The following is a 21,080-nucleotide window of genomic DNA, read 5'->3' as shown; positions in this document are numbered from 1 at the left end:
CTGGAATATTACTGCCAAATTTTCAGGATTAGTGGGGGGTTGAATGAGGTGATGCATGTGAAGCCCATAGAATAGTGCTTGGAACACTCAATTCACATTAGCTCCTCCCTCTCTCCCCTGATCTAACTGGTGGATCTAAGGACTGAAGGGAAGTGAGGTCTCTGTCACCAAAGGTATTCAAGCAGAGGTACTGTGCTTTCCCAGGGCCTAGAGGATAAACTCCAAAATCCTCATCTTGGCAGTCAAGGCCTTTGCTTTATGCCATCATTCGCACCTACCTCATCTCTTTGCTTTTCCCAGCCATGTGCGCTTTTCTCCACCCTTCACAGACTTCTTTCCTTCCCTCAATCCTGCCAGTTTCCTCTTATTTCATGGCCTCTGTGTGTTGGCTTCTCCCTCTACCTGGAAGCCCACCCACTCCCGTTCATACCACAGAAGAGCCAACACAGAGATCATGTCTTCTCTGCAGCTCTAACACTGTCCAAATGAAATGAAACGCTCCCTCTTCTGGGTCCCCTCAGTACTTTCATTGTCTACACTTGTCACCTTTGTATGTTGGGGGGTGCCTCTCATGACAGCGTGAGGTCCCTTAGAGTCGAGTCTGTAGCAGACTCATCTCTCTGTCCCTTTGCCCTAGCCCAGAATCCACCCCCTACACACGTATGCACACAAAGCTGGCGAGTGCAGGTATAGAAAAAGTACACAGAGTGAGTGCACTGTGTTTGCTGAATGACTTAGATTCGTAGAGGAATGGTTAGAGAAAATGACCTCGTAGTGTCATTTCCACCCACGTTAAAAATCATTACTTGATTTTCCGTGAAGATATTGTATGTTAATAAGCAGATAATAGTGTTTAGTGAGTAGAATATTTATACAAATATTAGGTACTATAATGACTCGATTTCTTATTTATCCAAATAATATATTTAGCACCACTTTTTGTGCTAAGTTTTTCCATTGCCTATTATGATTTAATACCATTGCTTGAGCCTATTTTTAATATTGCTTGTCAAAGTGCAATAATGTTGGCATTACCACTGTAAACAAGGCATTAATGAAAGGCTAAGGTAGAGCCCCATATGCTCCTGTCACTGGAGAGAAGAGAGACAACAGGCATCTCTCGAATAATGTTGGGTACCATTCACTGTGCCTATGATTATTGCGGTCTCAAGGAAGAAGCTTCCATGACATGTGTTCTTTCCTCCAGAGTGGGTTTTCCAGACCTTTTTGTCGCTGGAAGCCTGTACGCTGTTTCCATTACACACTCTCAGCCTCACAGCAAAGGCTGTGACAAAGCTGAGCACTCCCCCGAAGCCCGCCCTCCCCGGGATGACACGCTAACACGGACAGACTCAGCCCGCTGTCCCCGGGCAGCGTGTGAATTAGAAAGTGCCGAATCACACACCCAGCACTTACGTACAAAGGGGGACAGAGCTCTGATACGGAGGCTCCACCCCCATGTGTCAGAGTCTGGTCCGTGTCATGGAGTAAAGACCACATAGTGCCAGCCTTTGGAAGAACAGGGGTTAAGAAGAAAGCAGTGTTGAGGTGGGGAAGGTAGAGCTCAGTGGCAGAGCATGTGCTTGGCATGCACGAGGGCCTAGGTTCAGTCAGAAGGTTCAGAAGAAGAAATCAGTGTGGCAGTGACACTGGACTGGGCATCAAGGGACCTCAAAGCTAGTCCTGACCCTCCCTACCTTATTTTATGACCCTTCCAAGTCTCAACCATGACATGCTTCAGGGTTTCCATCTGTAAAGGTGAAGTGTTGACTCTCTTTCGCTGTTCAGTACAGTGATGATAGCCACGTGTGGCCGGTTTTTTAAATTTAATTACATTTTAATAAAAGTTTAGTTTCTCAGCCTGTAAGGCACATTTCACATGCTCAGTAGCCACACGTGCCCAGTGGCTACCATTGGACAGTGCAAAAATACAATATTTGCATCATTGCAGAAAGTTCTAGTGAAAAGAACCTCCCCAGATTATCCCTTGAGATCTGCTCTAGGTCTCCATTCTGAGTCTTATCATTCAGTAAAACCAAGTCTAGTTTTACCTTTTTGACTCTGTACCCTCGACCATGTTTAGAGTATATCTGAATAATTTACTTCCATCCTGAGGCTTATGTAGAATATATTGGTCAAATACCACTCTAGTTCTGAGCAGTGCCCTCCTATATGAAAAAGAACCCCAAATCAGGCTAAGTAGGTAGAAAGAGATAAAGCCAATGTTTCCGCAAAAGAGAGATGGGAGAAATTTAAGGCATGTACACCTGGCTTAGTGGGCAGTGCAGGGAAGTACCCACACCCCGTCCAGGCCTCAGGCAAGTTCCTTTCCCTGTGTTCAGCAGAAGTGATAATGTCCGCAGCCCCAGGCTCTGGGAAAGGGCATGTGAGACCCCGGAAGGGCAGTCCCAGAAAAACAGTACTATAGAAACCTGATTCATAGTCACTCCCTCCTTCCCCGCCCTCTGTTTCATGCTCCATTTCCTAGTCTCTCCAGCATGTCCATCTTTTGAGATATTCACCTAAGGTGCACCAGTCAAGGAAGGACCATGAGCAGCGCCTGGACTGCTCGAGAGACTGTAGATGACCCATGACGTCATGGGGGGAGCTGCTCACCCGCACCCTTGATGTAACCCTGTGACAGGGACCCAAGACCTGGGCTACTGACCTTAAGATGCTCCAAGTCCTGTGAGCAGCCATTCATGGGACTGTATTCTGGTGATAAGGTACATTTAATAAATCCGTGTTCCTTAGAGATAGACATCTTTAATTTGCCATCCAGGATGTGTGACCCGCACATGACAATGAATTAAAAAAGTGGCAGGGGGAGGGTAGAGCTCAGTGGTAGAGCACATGCTTAGCATACACGAGGTCCTGGGTTCAATCCCCAGTCCCTCCACTTAAGAAATTAAATAAATAGATAAACCTAATTACCCCCCCCTACCAAAAATAAAAAGTAACTTAAGTAAGGACAGTGGTTTCAAAACAATTATAATGGAGCTCCGAAATCCACCCAGAAAGGGCTGGTGTACAGGAAGGTGAGAAAGCCTGGTTCCTTTCAGAGAGCTCATCCTTGTGGAGCATGGTGATGGCAAAAGTCCAGTGACCAAAGCCAGACACCTGGATGGGGGTCCTTGATACGTCGCCTGCTGGCCACGTTATTTTGTGGCAGTGATTACTCTTCCCCAAGACTCAGGTACTGAGTCTATGAAATGAGAACAAGAATAAAGCCTTCCCTGGATTCCTGAGTGGCTGAAAACGGTAACATAAATGAAGCGTTCAGTTAACTCGACCCCCTTACCGCGTGCCTGTTCCATTGGATTTTGCTGTGAGTCTTCTTTTTTTTTTTTTTATTGAAGTATAGTTGATTTACAACGTCGTGTTAGTTTTAGGTGCACAGCAAAATGACTCAGTTATATGTGTGTATATATCAATATACATATATATTCTTTTTCAGCTCCTTTTCCATCATAGGTTATTACAGGACATTGCGAACAGTCCCCTGTGCTGTACAGTAGCGCCTTGTTGTGATTCTCCTTCTTGTGGCTCAGTGATTCCGAATACTTGCAAAGTGTGACTATGGATTCCAGGTTTCCACCCTTCACAAGGAGTTCAAATTGCCCCTGTGATAGTTTTCTTAATTATCAAATATATGAGGCCCTTTCATGTCGTTAATACAGTGCAGGGTTTTTTTTTTTTTTTTCCTTTTTCCTTTTTTGACCACTCCATGGTTCATAAGGCATTTCACAGCTTTTCAAATTGTCACATTTGTTTCGTTAGCCCAGAGACCCTGCCACGTTGATTTCTGTCAGCTGGACAACAGTCTCCGTGGGTAGCTGCAAATCCCTGACCAGGAATGCTGAAAAATGGTTTTGCGCATTTCTTTCCTTTCTCAGAGCAAATGAGGGGAGACCAGATGAGATGGAGACAGCGGAGGGGAGGGCAGCATGCCGTTAGCACTGGCAAGAAGGATGTGTGTAGTGCCCAGTATAAAACCACTGGTTGACAACAGGCTTTGGGACACAAAATGATTACACACCACAGTCTGACGCACAGGACTGAGAGAGGCAGCTCTGTGAGGGGGAGTCCTCCGTGTGCCGTTTATTTACCTCAGGCCCAGTGTGACATTCGCTCACCAGACCCTTTCCAGCGAAGGGTTTGACATCGCTGTCTTCGCATGTTCTCTTTGGTGCTTCACTAAATTTATAGCAAGGAGTACAAGTATCGACCTGCTCACCCCAAGAGATGGTATAGGCTGAAAACAGATACAGGTTTAAAGAGGATTGAGAGACAGCCATGGGCAATGGATTCCCACCGGGTCAGCCCCACAGGGAAGCTTTGGGCAGGGGGCCGTTGGCAGGCATCCCTTCCTCGTGATGAGCAAATGCTTTGAAAGTATAGGTGTGGATGCCTCAAAGATGTCAAAGGGAAACACTTAATAAAAGACACTTTCATAATAGACTCCAAGTGCAATTGTTACCTTTTTATTTTAAAAAAATGACTAGGCAGTGAAATGCAAGTATTGGATTGGGTTTCTGTTGCGCAAACGCTTTGTGTGTTATCTCCTTGATATGTGACATGATCTCTAAAGACGTATCATACCAGTAGCTGTTCCTAGCTTGTGCAGCTTGGCAAGTGGCTGTTTCTGCCAAGGTGGAGAGGGGCCTGCCTTCCTGATTTTAGCACAGTACTGAAGCTTTATAGCAAGCCTACGGGGCAGGGTTTTCCGTCCGTACCGCCTGGCCCCTGGAGCGCTCCTATTGAGTTGAGAATGTTCTGTCTCCATTAGTCAGACATCCCTTTAGAAAAAGATACATCTCTCACTCGTGCTCCTTCTTTGCCGCTCTTCATATGGAATAAAGAAGCTATTTATTTCCCATTATTTGAAGTAATTGCAGGGAAAAAAAAACTAATGTGGAGAGAGGAGCAACTGTCCCAGCACTCAGGAATACTCAGCCTGTCTGCAGCTTGGAACATTGGGCGGGGGGAGCTTTCTGAATCAGCTTCACGGAGGCTTAGCCGTGGTTTTGATGTTGTTAAATTCGGGCCACTGCAAAGAGTCTGACGCCTCTGTTGGTTTATTTTTCTTTTCACTGGGGGCATGTGTGTTGCAAGGGAGGAGGGCCCGGAGGTGTTCAGTAGTTAGACCCACACCTTGTGATCGATTTGTTAGTTAATTTCACGTGAATGGGACAGACCAGTTCTCTTTTATCCCCCTGGCGCTGTGATTCTGTGATTCTAAGATTGAAATAGCTGTTTCAGAGGAAAGACAATTCCATGCAAATCATATTGGCTGGAGTTTCAGCTGTATTGGTGGCCTGGTACCTTATTTTTTACTGAGCTCAGAAATAATGAGAGAGCAAAGCTAAGGCCAAGTTGTTCACTAGAGGCCTCTTTCCATGAAAATAGATATTACTTCTTTTTTCCCCAGCAATTGAGCTTTTGTTCCTTTTAAAAGCAGTTGTCATGAACTCCTCATTACCATTTTTCTTAATGTGATAAGTGTAAACTACAAGAAAGCTATCATGTTTGAAAAGCTAAAGCAGCCCTTAGAAATGGAATACTAGCTCCTTGTGTAAGGCTTTGAAAAGGCTTAGACTGGGATTGAGAGAAATTTATCCTTCTGTCTCCCTTTGCCTGGAGTTGTCATTCTCTAGTGCCTTTCACTTAGAGCATAAGCCGGCTTTCTAAATGACTGCCGTGTGGCTGCATGCACACGCTGTATCTGTCCAGCCATGAGAGAGCAACAGATCTCTTTGGTAATTTTTGGAACATGATAACAAATTGCATGTTATTAAAAAAAAAAAAGCCAACTCTGACAGGTTTATTTTAGTTCTACTTTTGAACGATAAATAATAATTGTCATTATCTGCCACTCACCCTGATTATGAAGCCTCTACCCAGAGTCTGGCCACACCCCGCACCTGGACCTGGCCTAGCTCCCCAGCCCTTCGAGGCTTTGCAGAGAGTAGACACTCAATAAATGTTTTTAGAATGAGTGAAATTCAATGTAGATCATTCAGGATGCTGCTGGTGGAGAAGCCAGTGAAGGTGTGTAAGTTTTATCACATTGCTTTAGCTGACTTGGAGCTGAAGGAGCAAACTGGAGGTTAACCATAAAGAAGTAGCTCATGCTACGAGGATAGAGCATGTCATTCCATTCAGTAAAGAGGCTCTGGAAAAAAAAAAGACCCCCCAAAAAATGGCTGTAACCTTATGAAAGCCCATGGAATTGTTTCAAGCCAGTGTATTTTAAATGATGGTCATTTGGATGTAGTTGATGGCAAAGTAATTTGAAACAGAAGAGCTAGAAACTTAACAGTGAAGTTGAAAATCACTTTTGAAAAGAGTAATGTTGTCAAAATTAGCTTCTGAATGAAGAAAACAAGTTCATGGGTGAAAAGGGTAAGAAATGGCCTTTGAGAAACCTCAGACCATTCAGTGGAAGCCCTCTACCTAGGTTTCCTTCTTGCAACTGATCTTTGCCAAACATTTGTCAAAGGCCAGTTCTTACATTCCTTACTCTTGAACTTGTGCTAATGTTGCCTTTACCAAAGAAGACGATTTCCATGTAACATTTGCTAGGTCGGTGGCCAGTTTTCTGTTCTGATTGGTTCAACTAATTGAGACAAATGTCCTGATAAGGATTGAAATTAACAATCCCATCATCTGTTGGGGAGTCAAATCCCATTAGTGGCCTCAGGTTACTCTTGCTGAAATGTGCAGAACTCAGTGGATCTGGTTGAATTCTGCCCAGTATGTCGCCATAGTGGTCTGTCCCCTTTTGCTGCCTTTGGTGATGTTTCTTTGCAGTGTCTGAATGTAAGTGGTCCAGAAGAAGTTGTATGGCTAAGCTTGCTGTGCATGTGGCCATACACCTCCCCATCATATTCTGTGGATGAAATGGAATTGATTGCATTTGGCAATGGCAAGAAGGTGAATTGATTGATTGAATGACTACATGGTGAAGCTGCGGGATCACTGATCACTACGCTCCCCAACTGTAAATTAGAATTAGGCTCTTTTTTAGTGGAGCCCTGGTTTGGGGGCTGCCAGGATGAAGGCAGCCAGTGTGAGCTGAACTTTTTGCATGTACAGTCCCGGGGTCGATGGAGAGTATTTCCAGATTCCCTGAAACAACTGCCAGCACTTAAGAATTTTGAATAAAGCAGTCAACTATTTAGTTGAAGGAATATGGCCAGGGTTTTTATAGCATGTCAATGAAATTATAACTTAGTGTTCAAAACTTTTAAAAGAATTAGCCTTTTTTGTTGTTGTTTTTCTGGTGGATTGCATTTTGCATTGGCTCACTGTTGGGAAGTTATGTTTAATGTAACAGTTGATTTTATACTTCTTCCCAACCTATGCTTGCCTAGAAATCAGACGTGCACTCTCAGGAGACTGTCTTAAGAGCATTCCAAACAGAAGAATATTCATTCAATTAAATGGAACAGGGTTTTGAGACCACTAGAGAGGGTTGGCAAGAGTGTTAATGATCAAGCCCGGGAAGGTCTGTGGTTCCACTGTTGTTGGACTTTCCAAGAGCTAAGCAAACAATCAGACAAATTGGGCTGTTAGCCATCTCACTGTGAGAGAGCAGGCTCCCCACCAGTGCTCCTCTTCCATCGCCCCTGAGAGAATGATCAATTTCATTAGCCAGTTTGATCAGCCATGTTTATATGTATATCACGCAAAACAAACAAACAAAAAACCCCACTGCTCCAGATTCAGTTTTGCGTCTTCTCATCAATATCATCGACTATACAGAGATAAAGAATATAATCACATGACTGTAACACAGTGCAGTTGGCCCACGACCCTCCCCTCCCCCTGCCTTTTTAGGAATCCTTGTTCCAGTACCTGTAGGCTGGGGCTATCCTGCCTTTAGAGATTGGCTTCTCACTGCCTGCTAAAGCAGTAGGCTCCATGGTTGGAAAGCTCACACAACTGGAAATTCTTTCTCTGCTGACTTGTACCCCTAGGTCTAGTCCTAACCACTTGGTCTGCAAAGCAGGTCCCAAATCTCTTCCGTGTGACAGCTCTTCAGGTGTTAGAATGCACCTCCCAGACCTTCCCTCAGTCTCCCTTTTCTTTTCTCCCGGACTAAACTTTCCCCGTTCTCTTAAAGTGCATTTATAGATGTGATGAGCTGTCCCAGCTCTGACAGTTCTGGTAGCCGTTCCTTTTGAGAGATCGTAGGATTTCAGTGCGCCAACTGGAGTGGGCTGTCCAGGATGGCAGAGTCTCCTTCAAATGTGGTCTGTCCCATACAGTGTACTGTTGTTGTACAGCCAGCTGTTTGCCTCCCACGCTCTGGGCGTCATGCTTCCCTTCACATCACCTGAGCTGGCACTGGTTCTTTTGGCTGCCGTATCCCCTCAGATTTCCTTGGGCTTTGGCCCGTGGATTACAGCTGGGTCAGATGGTTTTTCTCATTCTGCAATTTCACACTTGGTTTGGGGACTATAATTGCAGCTTTCACTTACCTCTGTTAAAATTCATTTTATTGACGAGTTTTGCAGGTTCTTTCTGAATTTCAAATACTCACAGGTTAGTGTCACCTGTAATTTTGATTGAAGGAGATAATGTTTCTGAAAACTTTCCTTTCAACCAAACATCCCAGTGAAAAGTAAGGCATTATTATCATTATTAAAACTGATAAACAAGTAAGGACTCCAAATGACAGAACCCTGGGGCGAGCCTCACGAGATTGCCTTCTGGGTTGATCTTGCTGACACAACAGTCTGTGTCAGCTCATGCAGCAGCGCTGTGAATCGACCTTAATACACGATGATGCACCTCACACGCCTCCATCCTTAGCTGTAAGAGTTATATCTGAGATTTGGCAAGTGTCTTACTGAAGCCAGGATGTACTATGTCTATGACAATTACCAAGTCTGCCAACTAGAATCTCATTTGCCAAGTGGTATCAATGTTCTAGATTGTGGTCTGGCCAGAGTTCAAAAGGCCCTCAGACCCTAAGTAAAAAGTACATTTTATATGAGCATCTTTAAGGCCAAACATTCTGGGAAACCCAATGTCTGTCCTAGGGGAGGAGACAGAGGGGAGAGAGAGAGAGACTAGTAGCTCTTCCCGTGCTCCCTGCTTCATTGTATGAGGACTTTCATATGGAACAGCCAAGTTCCCTGACCCTGGTCAAAGGGCTCCATCCTCCAGCCCTTGTCCTCCCAGGGCCAGCCTGAAGAAGGCCTCCTGGGAGAAGCAGGCAGGTGCGCATGTCTGCAGGGCTGCCCAGCAGCAGGGCTGTGTCCTGGTACGACACCCTGGGAGTGGCGGCCTGTGCGGATCACAGCGCCTGGTCCCCTCACTGATGGCTGCTCGGCTCCTTCCAGGGCCCATCCCAAGGTCTGCTCCTGTCATGCGCTTCCGTTTAACAGCCCCACTGCTGCTGCAGATAACAGTCCTAACACCCCTGCATGGCTTCCCTCTCCTTGCAGGGAAGACCCGAGCTTCTTAGAGGCCAGGGAGCAATCACTAGCAAATCGAGGACTGCCGGTTTCCTGAGGCTGGGGACCCTTGTCTCTCATTCTCTGGGAACCCTGATGCCTAACTCCACCCCGCCCCCCAGTTCTGGCTCTTCAGGGCCCATGGATACAAAGATTCTATATCATTTATTCAAACAAAGTAGGTTTTCTGGTAAGTTCTTAAAATCCCCCCACACATGTGGTTTTGCACCAGAGGGAGGGCCCCTTAGCTAAAGTTGGTTTGACGATCTGTCTCACGAACAGACCCGACTCACAAAAACGGGATGTGCGGAGTCAATATTTTCAGGTTTAAATTCATTTTGGAGAAGGGAGGATGCCCGGTATCTGTATTTACTTTCCTATTTCAGTGCTATTTGGGAACACACTGCCTGGAAGAAGAAAGAAAGAAAGAAAGAAAAGTATTCCTTCCCCCAAAGGAAGTCAGAGACCAGTCAGGTGCCATGACTTGGGGGTCATTTAAAGTCTAAGCCTCCAGGAAGATAAGCTCCAACCTGACTGTGTGGACTGATTCTCCTTCTCTTCCGTCGTGTTTGTGTTTCAAAATTGCTCAGCTATTCCTACTTATTATTGTTTTTAACCACCAGCAATTGTAAATACTTCCAAAATTATAGTTATTGCAGTCTTGATATTTTAGCAGAGAGAAGGGGGAATGATGGACTGAGCCCCTCTCCTCTGGGGCCCTGGACAGAGCGTAAGGCTGCCCACAGCCTGTTGGCTAAGCAGTCACGTGCAGGCTCCTGCTGGCCATGCTGTAGCCGGGCTGGGGGGGCCAGTAGCATCGCGCTCTGTGTGTGGACGACACTGTAGGGTTTCCGAGACCCTTGCAAACGCGGTAGCTCCCTTTCCCCTGTGACAGGCAGGGTAGGCGGAAGAGGTAGAAACAGAGATTAAAAACACTCAAATTTATGGTTACCAGAGGGGAACGGGGGTGGAGGGGTAAATTGAGAGTTTGGGACTTGCAGATATACACTACTGTATATAAAATAGATAAACAAGTTCCTACTGTACAGCACAGGGAACTACATTCAATTATCTGTAATAACCTATAATGAAAAAGAATCTGAAAAGGAACATATGTATGTACGTGCATGACTGAAGCATTATGCTGTACACCAGAAATGGACACAACATTGTCAACTGCCTATACTTCAATTTAAAAAATGTTTAAATTAAAAAAAAAATAAAAACACTGACACCTGAGAGCTCCCCTAGAGGCCATCTGGGCCAAAGGCCACATGCTGCAGGTGGGGACACTGAGGCTCAGAGAGGGCAAGCAACGTGACCGGGGGCACTCAGCGGGCTTTTGGCAAAACTCAGACATGAGTTAAGCTCGCCTTCCTCTTAGTCCAGGGATCTTCAGGGAACCCCTCTGACTCCTACAACCAGAACAATGAAATATGTGAAATACCACCATCATTTGTATTCACTTAAAATGTTTGAGAGATGGCTCTAATTAATCTCTTCAATTTGAGCTCTTTGAGGTAAGGATCTTAATCTTTATGTTATGTTATGTTATTTAACCTAAACATATATTGCTGGAACATCTACCACGTGCCAGGTAATGGTAGCCTGCAAAAGGACACACGTGGACACACACATCTGTGCACACACAGTGGACTCCTTCCTCACATCTTTGCACGCTCCCCTCCGAGGCGGTTAGCATGTCAAGCAGAGTGACCTCTTCACAGGAAGAAACGACTTTTTATACCTTCTGGATCCCAGTGACTGGTACCTAATGGCTACTCAGTACAAGTTACTAGAACGAAATGCAGGGACTCCACCGAAGGGCCTCTGCCATTTGCTAACCGTGTGCCCTTGGACAAGTCACTTCACCTCTTTGTGTCTGTTTTTCCGTCTGTCAGATTAGTTTGATGCTCATCCCTGCCACTTTCATTTGTGGTGCAGAAAGGCCAAGGGAAATCAGTGCCTGTAACCACACTGTGATCACTTGGTTAGTCTTGGTGTTATTAATAACAGTGATGATTCACACATAAAAACTTCAGAGACTAATAATAATAACATGTCACATTAGTGAGGTACTACTTCCTGGGCCCTGGAGATAGGAAGTTGACTAAGACCAGGCTTAGGACAAGATCCCAGTTACCCGGCATCGCCGGCCGGGAGCCCTGCGGCAGGTGCATATGGCCTGCACCTGAGATCAGCAGAGGCTGGAATTCAGACTGTGTTCTGCCCCTCAGCCTGTGGGGCACCGGCCTTTTGCTTCTAAGTCAGGCAAAGTAGGGCTCCCCACGAGTTGTTCTGGATTTGTTCTGCTCCCAGCATGACCCAGAGTCTGTAGAACATGGGTGGGATCTAATCTCTGGTGGAAAATGGGCCTCTCCTGATTGTTCTGGGCTGGGCTAGGGAGGGCTCAGGTCACAGAGGTGTCAGCATCTGCACGGCTGTTAGGAACTCTGCAGGATGTGCTGTCGCTTATGAAGCCTATTCTTTGTCAGATCCTGAAAGATAAAGCGGCACTGCTTACTTAGTCATTTCTCCGTGAACCACGTTAGCCAGCCTTACGAACGGGAGACCCATCTGGTGTCGCAGAAAACGTGTGCACGCGTTCACTTATGGCTGATGTCAGGCTGTGCGCAAGCGACTTCATCTGTCAGAACCTCCACTACCTCAACTGCCCAGTGGGGGTGTGAGCCCCTGCTTTGTCTTTCTCGGGGAGGGTCAACGGAGCCCAGAGATGAAGTAGTTTCAGATCAATTTCACATGTGTGTGAGCACCTGTGTGCACACCCACGTGAGTGTGTGTGTGTGTGTGTGTGTGTGTGAGATTTGTGTTTTTTATGGAGAAGCAGTGCTTGCTGTGGAGTCCAGGTGCTCGGTACTGGAGTCTGTTGTCAGAGCTTTGGCACACGCTGGAGCAAGTGCTCATCCCCACCTGATGAACAGGCAAAGGGTTAGGACAGTTGGATAGGAGTGCGTAGGTGTTCTTATCTTAGGAGTAGCAAGAACATAAAAATAAGTTAATATCCTTCAAGAGCGGATGAAAAGAATAACAATGAAAAATCTGCTGAGAGCATTCCACACATTCCAGGTCTAACTCATTTTGAGAATGGATAGAGCTTGCTCCAACGGTCCTGGCTGAAGATGGCCTTTCAGGAAATTATATTCCTTTCAACTACCTTCTCCCCATCTTAATCAAATGTGTCGATGGTACCACAGAGTCAGCTTGCTGTTTCCTGAAATCTCACATTTTCAAATACAGAGAATCAGTTGTAATTGAAAATGTGAAAGTGCATGTAGTTTCATGTGGATTGGCCAGCAGGGCGGTGCCCTCCGACAGGAATTCAAGATAATCAGATTCTGCCCACGAGTAAATACAGAGGGTCTGGGGGAGAAGGGAGATGGTACACCTTTGAGAAGTGATTCATCCATCCAGGGCTCTGAAACACCTTATTTTAATAAACCCAGAGGCACACTGCTAATGCCAGGGGTAGAAAGGGATGTATAACTCAGCCCCTCATTGATCGAGGCATTTTTTTCCCTAGTTGCTGAAAAGAAACAACGTTCCTATCCCAGGCTGCGGCATACTGCCCCTTGGTTGACTCTGGCTCAGTAGGACATGTCTTTTAAATGATGGGACTAATATTGGAGAAGACCAGCCTTACTCAGGAAAAACTCTCTGAAGTTTAAAAGAAATCATCGAGTACTGAAAGATACAGAGTAATTGGAATGCCACTTTAAACTGTTGTCACGTAGTTACTTTTGGGCCAGTTTTGATGAATACAGAAGTAGCATTTGTCACGAACGTTATCAACCGCATACAAATGCACAACTCAGAAACACTTGGAAATAGTCTCTCTCTTAAGTAGGTTAAGCATCCCCTCTAAATCTTGTATGCATTTTTAATGTACTTACCGCCTCCTTTTAAAACAGTGCTAGGTAGAATCCAATCTGTGTCAGTGCTCCTCGGAATCGTACTTACAAATTCTGCTTCAGCGGCGCCACCGTGAATGAATCTGTGAAGTAGCTCCTTGCATTACAGCTCTTCAGACATCAAAGACTCTTTTTGAACTGGATAATTATAGAAGGAAAAAAACAACCATGTTTTAGTGCTACCTGAGAGTTCTTATTAATATTACCTTTGAAATGACTAATTATGTTACCCATGAAGAGTGGGGAAAAGTATTATGTAACTGACTCATTAAAAAAACCTTTCGTGAACTTTGACCCCTACACCCCTCCCCCAAAGCTCGCCTTTATTTCCATCATTACATTAATTTTTATGTTTAATGTTTATATATCAACACATGCTGGCACCCTCCTGCCTCACAAACTTTGTCATCTCTCTGAGGCTGGGATGTTGAGCATGTGACTTAATTATTCTTACTCTTTGGGTAAAGCATATTGGCCACGAGCCCTAAGACTCAAGCAAGATTTGAACAGCATCTCTTTTCAAAGTGAGTGAGAGAACCTAGGTGTCCCCACTGATAGCAGAGAGTGGGCACCTGAGGGGCTTTTCCTACATTGAGAATTGAATTTACAAATGCACTGTGTCTAGCTGAGTGGAACAGAGCTGCCGATCCCAGTGTCACCTTCTCTCTAAATGAGAACGAATGCTCCTTGGTGGCCTCCTCTTTGCATGGAAAAAGTCAACAGCTTGGGCGTAATCTTGTCACTAACTATTAGGCTACGTCAAGAGAAATGAGCATCAGAGTATCCAGAACAAGGGTGGTGATGGGGCCACCCTCCTGGGAGCTGGCAGATCACACCTGCAACAGAATATCCCGAGTTAGAAGAGCCCCAGGCGATCTGGTGTCCCTCCTGGGAGCACCTAAGGTGCTTGACAGAATGCAGAACTCAAGCATTAGAAGAAAAGTTGAAAGTTCCCGATAACTGAATGAACAAGCTGCAGATGCCTTTGACTGGAGACAAGACAGCACCCAGGGGTACAACTGCTGTCTTCCAACAGCAGAAGGCTTGTCAGGCAGAAGACGAGGCATGTTCCATGTGGCTCCAAAGTGTGATGCAGAGGTTGAAGCTCCTGGCAGACAGGTTTTTAGCTCCCAACAGGGAAGAAGAGTGTGATCAGGCTGTCTCAACAGGGGCTGGGCTGCTTCAAGCGGTAGTGAGCTTGCCGTCACTGGCAGTGTGCAAGTGGATGTGGGATGGCCCTTTGTCTCACAGATGGGCATCAAGCACCAGTACGGGCCAGGGGAATGGACCAAATAACTTTAAATTTCCCTGGAAAAAAAATTAGGCCAATTAAGTCAGTAAGTATTTAGAAAAGGCCTACTGTGTTTAGTGGCAGGAAGGTGTTTCATTTTCAAAGTGCCCACAAATAAAGTTGCTTTGTTTTTCCTCATCAGGAGATGACCCATCCCTGGCCTACTCCTCTTACTGCCATGCACACTCCCGGAAACTCTGAGCAGAGCACATTTCCCATCCCGGGACAGGTCAGTTATCTCCATCTTCCTTCCGCCATTTTCCTTGATCTTATTTCCATGATACCAATCTTCCAGTTGGATTCTTAAAACTAGAAATGGCCTTGGTTAGACTCTCTCGTGTCCCTCAGGATGTTGATATAAATAGCATTTTTCTTGAAAGAGAGTCTAAGAGAATGAGCAGCAGACACTGGCATGCAAGTCATACTACCCAGAGCACTGCCCCCGCCGAGTTACCCTGCCCGAGCTGATGAACCAGAGAGAAGGGTGCACTCCTCCCTTAAGAAAGACCAAATACATGATGTAACAACATTCAAGATTGTTTTTCATTTAAAAAAAAATCCTATGCTCTTCAGTCTAATGGATCGATTTTCACTTTTGTGTATCACCTGCAGTCTTCGCTCACAAGCAGGTGGATGCCCACACCCTGACACATCATACTGACGGAACTTTTTCTCCTACAGTCCTATCGTCAAATGTTTAATGTAATTTTTTTCCTCACTTGCTCCCAGTAAAAATTTTTTCTCACCATCAGTTTTTCAAATGCCTGAGTAGACATGGCTATTCTGATGACATACTTTACAAGAAAAAAATAATATCTTCCTTTCTGTCTTCCTTCCATGCAGTTAACCAGCCACCCATTTATCCACCCATCCATCCATTTATTCAGAAACCACTTACTGAGGACATACGATAGACTCAAAGTTAGCGATGAAGAAAAACACGAAACAACAAAACAATGTAGCAAGTGTCTTCTCAGAGAATAAAAGGCTCAGAGAAGGACCCTAACACTCCCTGGGGCATTGGGGAAGTGCTCAGAGGTAGCAGCATTTGGAGGCTGCTTACAACTCTGCCAGGTGAAGAAGGGCCCAAGGATACTCCATGCAGAACAGGATGACAAAGGCACGAGGCGATGAGGGGTCGTGCTGGGATCCGGACTGTTGCCATCCTGAGTGGCTGGATCTCAGTTTGTGTGATGGGAAGTAGAGAGAGATGAACCCCCGGCAGAGAAGTGCATTTCCCAGAAAGGCCTTGAATGCCGGTCAAGGAGTTTGGACTTTATTTGTAGGAGAAACCCAATCACATCCTTTAGTTTTGAGGGTTATTATTTTGCGAGTAACATTGGCATAAACTGCGTTTAATGATTCCCTTCCGCCTTTGAAAGCGCTCAGAACTAAGTGAGCAGCAGCAGCCTCTGTCCCTGTAGTCCCTTCCCGGAGCCCCCGTCTCCCTCCCCCGGCCACCCTGGGGTGGGCATCCTCCCCAGCGTCCCAGCCAAAGGAGCAATTCATCTGTTTCAGGCGTTGAAGCCAACACTTGTACAGCGATTGCAGTGTTTTCAGCCGTGTTCTCCAGTTTTGGAGGTAACTTGTGCAAGTCGCAATTTTGACGTTTGCAAGTGTATGCAGTAGAACTGGTTGTTCAAGTGGGCTTTTGTAGTAAGTGCACGATTTGGAATCGGGCCTGATTTGCATTTTCTGCCAAGTATCTGTGCTACCATCAACCTCCTGATAAAGGTAGAAGCAAGTGGGAGAAAATGGTGAAACCAAGATGGCAACCCGCCCGCGCTCTTGCTTCACCTGATTCCTGCCAAAATGTGGGTGTGAAAGAGAAGTACATTTTAAATAGCAATAATAACATTAACAACACATATAACACTGGGATGTGCCTTTGCCTGCTCTAAGCACTTAATGCAGAGTAAATAATTCCGTCCTCACTGTAACTCAGAGACACTCGTAATTTACTATCCCTGACTGATGGAGGAGGAAACCGAGACACAGAGTAAAGTATTATGCTTGGAATCACTCAGCTAATAAAGGAGTGAACCGGTTTTTTAGATCCCAGTGTTCCAGTGAAGTGTTTATCACACAGATTGACAGATGCTCCAGCTCGAATTCCACCTCCCAAAACATGGGCATCTGCAGCACCCACGTCACTGGGGGGCTTGCCCCACAACTAAGGGGCACCGCCCTCTCAGAAAGCATCCGCTTCTGACCTTCACGGCAGAGGTTGCCCAGTGGAAGGGCTCTTAGATGCTGCGGACCTGACTGCTTTTAATCGTGGCTCTGCCGTCTGCTGGCAGTATGGCTCTGTTCAAGTTCCTCTGAGCCTCAGTTTCCCTATCTGTACTCTGTGTGTGTGCGTGTGTGCGTACTATACAATCCCACTGGATTTTTCAGATCAAATAGTCTGTAATTCTATGAACTTATAAAAACAGAGAGATTTGAAAATTCTCAACTCACTGAAGTTCCCTTATCCATCTCAAAGTTAAAATGCTGCGTTTTCTGGCAGAGAATGGGAAAACTCACAAGGAAGGGAGTCCATTGCTAAGCAGAATTGAGGGAGCTGGTCACCTCCTCCAAGGAGGTTCAATAAAGGTTTCATGGAGGTCGAAGTCCTCTAGACAGAGTTTGGCACACTACAGCCCCTGGGTTTTTTAGATTTTTAAATGGTTAAGATTTTCAAAACAAAAAGAATATGAAGATTATGATGAATGTGATGAGTAAGATGAGTGGTATGAAATAATACGAATGATGTATAATTCAAATTTCAATGCCTATGAATCAAGCTGTCTTAGAATCCAGCCACAGGCATTCATTTATGCATTGTCTAAGCCTGCTGTCACACTGCAGTGGCAGAGCTGGAGAGCTGGGACACAGACTGTTTGCCCCACAAATCCTAAACTATTTCTTCTCCGGCCCTTTACAGGAAAGGTTTGCTGACCCCTGTTCTGGCATCTAGTTCCTACAGGAGCCTCTGATTATAGGATTACCATCAAGGCTGTTATTTAAAATAGCCTCACATAAGTTTGTAAAAACAACTTGGCACCATTACGTTCTACTTGTAAAATTACCTATGTGACATGTCTGTGTAAGAAATGCACAGATCAAAGTCAGACATGAAAACAGTTGTATTACGTGCATCAACAGTTACTGCGTGAACAGTACAGATGCTTTCCCCCAACAAGCCATTTGCAGCCGGGGTGGGTATCGATGCACCGTGACTTGGGTGCTATCCAAAGGTGTTTCATTTGCTTGGAATTCTGGTTTTAAAAAGGCTCACCCAGCTACACATTAAACACTGTATCAAGAATACATGATGTAAATGACTCAAATTCACTAAATAATATAACTCTCCAATGTGTTTCATGCATCGCTGCCCTGATGCCTCGAACAACTGATTGTTTGGGTCTAATGTCCAAAATACTTGGATGAAGGGTAAAAATTCAGTCCAGATTTCTGGGACCAGTAGCTGCATGTTTCACTCTCTAATCAGATATTTGATTTATTTGACTTTGAGACTTGTTGTTTGATTCCTAAAGGTATACAAGCCCAAACTTGCCCTATTCAATTGAAATGAAATCTCTTGTTAAAAAAAACAAACAGGTAGAGATATTGGTATATAGTTAAGGACATACAATTGGTTAACTACTCATTTTATTTGACACTCTGAGAAATGAGGTGTTCTGGATACACGGAATTCTTGGATAACCAAAGGTTAACCTTCCATAGAAATCATGTAATATAAATAATTTTGAAATTTAATTAAGATTTTCGTGACTTCTAAAAGTTATCTTGAAGACACGTTAGTCTTTCTGGATAACTTAGGCATTATTATGAGCATCCGTTCATGTACTAAGCTGTAACTGCCTCCTCGGGAGCTATTAAGATGGGCAGGAATGACTCCTTCTATATTAAGCGGTCATAGGCTTTTGTGCTTTTTAAGTCCTGACTTTGCTGTGTCATTTTCTTTGGCCCCCGTGCTGGTGGTTTTCCCATCCCAATATTCCTAGTGGCTGTTTCTCCAGAAGTGTTTCCCCTTCCTCGCCATCTCTGACTTGCTTAAGGGGTGGGAATCAAATGGCCAAGATTGTCAGGGTCTTTTGTCAAAAGTCGGTTCTCCATCACTGAGAGTAAGAAGCCTTTGAACTGCAAACTACATGTGCTCAGTGCTAGCTCTTTAGTTGAGAGGCCTTTTCCATCTCTTGTGGAGTTCATGGTCACCTTATGGAGTGGTGATCATGCCAGGAGAAGTCTGTTGGCCAACAGAATCATGCTAAAGAGATTGTAGAGTTCACTTTAGATTAAGACACTGCATCACCGTTCTTGCTTACTTCTCTTAAAGAGAAATTATGCTGTGATCTTATTTTTACTCCATAGGGTGCGGTGGCAAGATTAGGCTTAAAGAGTAGATAACGTGCGGCAGTGATCGATAGAACTCATTCTTTCATTAACTTGAATTCATTGTCTTCAGTTTGGGGCCACTTGCTTTGCAGTCGAAATGCTCTCTCCCATCTGCGCGGAGGTGTGGGTGCCCTGTACATCACAGCCCTGCTTCTGCCTGCAAGTGTGGTCAGGATGCACACAGCTGTGCCACGGTCCCAGAGAGCCCAATATGTGCAAATCCAGATTTCTCCAAACACTGAATGAATGCTGTTTAGGGTGACTTTCAAATGAAATGTAAATCCCTTTAAATAATGTGCTCCACTAGCATAGTTCAAATTGCTTTCTCCTCTCCACCAAATCGGTGGTGAAATTTTAAGAACACTTCTCTGGTGAAAACTAGATACATCTATCGCATATGTGTCACAGTTAAGGTAGAAAATTGGAGTTGTTGCTATAAAGTGGAATAACTGAGCAAATCTATCCATTGCAGTGTTATTTCCGCTTCTTCAAAAATGACAGGCAATCGTTTGGTTGAACCAAGTCCCCTTCACTTCCACAGAGGCATCATTGCCTAGTTAAGTGAGAAATTATCCACTCGAATCTCACACATAGGGGTCATTTGTTCCCATGTTGCATATATTTCCAAATAGATACCAGTCTTGCTTGCAATTCTGATAAAACAGCAGTAATGGTCCTGATGCAGTGCATTTGGCTAGCAAATGTTTATCCAAGAAATAGAGCTACAGACAGTAGCCTCATTAATGAAGCTGCTAACAGTGGTTTCCTATTTGCCAATATTAGTCAAATTATACCTTCAGCAATAACAAATAGACCTTTTGTTCCCCTTGTATCATTTCACTATTGTTCATATTGTATGTCTTCTTCCTTCTAGGAATCCCAACATCTGACCCCAGGATTCGCCTTACAAAGTAGGTGTTTTAAAAATCCTTCTTGGTCCAAACCATCATCTCCTCTCCCTCACTTTCTTCTCTTTCCTACCTAGTAGCATAAAAACATGAAATAACAATAATTAACAAAAAGCCACGTTGTGAGACACCCAGCTGGGTCCTTTCTTCCCCCATCCTTTTTTATTTTATTCACGAAAAAGTATAACTGGGAGGGCTGCATGTTCAAGACCACCTTCATTCAGAATTGTCATTTGGCAGCAGAAAACACGGACAGTAACCGTCTCTGCCCTTTCTTTTCAGAGTGGAGTGACCCGACCAGCAGAGCTTCTGCAAAGTCAGTATCATTCAAGCCGTGAGTACTTGGGTTTCTGAAACAGGCCTCTTTGGGGGACATTTGGCAAGGAAAAGGGACTTGAGTGCTGAGCGCATCTTGTTCTCCCGTTCCTTGAAAATATGAACCTTGCCTCATGATAATGTGGAGTTTGATCAGAAGGAAGAAAGAGATTTCCCACGATAAGCAAGTCACTGTCAAAATGAGTGAGATCACCATTCAGTTCTCTAACAATGTAGACACAGGCACGGTCAATACCTAGGACGTGAAAACAACTGTGATTTTTGACCCATTGTTGGAGCATCATGTCATTTCAGCCACAGACATTGTTGTGTGTACTCGGCAGCCACCACTGACTGGGATGGAGAAGGGACACGCCCACGCAGCCATGATTGGACAGGGGATGTTGAGTGGATTGCTCCGGCCAGTCAGCCCGAGACCTTGCTGTTTGCAGGTCGTCCGGTGGCTGTATGTGAAAGATAAACAAGGGCACTCAGAAAGAGAGGGAATAAGAGCTTACGTGACACTAGGCTGGGGTCAGAAGCCGGGGCCCTGCCATTCGCTCAGCCCTGTCTTCATTTATTATTAATGTTAACCGAAGGAGGAGTATGGAGAAACCAATTTCCTCAGATTAACTCTTGTAGATTTTGTAATATCCATTTGTCCAAGAGCGTATCAAGGGAGTCATTCTCTCACAACTTCTTTCATTCCTAATAATAGAAGATGGAAGTCGACTTTTCTGTGTGAGTAATAGTCACATACTTGAAAATT

At 44.9% G+C, this 21,080-nt stretch overlaps 1 protein-coding gene across 1 annotated transcript in view; it reads left to right on the top strand.

Annotated features, from left to right (window-relative positions):
- The window catches only part of AFF2 (AF4/FMR2 family member 2), a 276,600-nt gene that overhangs the window by 145,321 nt on the left and 110,199 nt on the right, over positions 1 to 21,080 (top strand). The window contains exons 4-6 of the mRNA XM_032475102.1: positions 14,830 to 14,916; positions 19,963 to 19,999; positions 20,279 to 20,312. Of these exons, the coding sequence (XP_032330993.1) occupies positions 14,830 to 14,916; positions 19,963 to 19,999; positions 20,279 to 20,312 (158 nt within the window). The remainder of the gene's footprint in view (positions 1 to 14,829; positions 14,917 to 19,962; positions 20,000 to 20,278; positions 20,313 to 21,080) is intronic.

The sequence above is a fragment of the Camelus ferus genome, chromosome X (assembly GCF_009834535.1).
Source record: "Camelus ferus isolate YT-003-E chromosome X, BCGSAC_Cfer_1.0, whole genome shotgun sequence".
In the NCBI taxonomy this organism is placed as follows: Eukaryota; Metazoa; Chordata; class Mammalia; order Artiodactyla; family Camelidae; genus Camelus; species Camelus ferus.
Note: the sequence above shows the minus strand (reverse complement) of the source record. Positions and strands in the feature narration are given on the sequence as shown.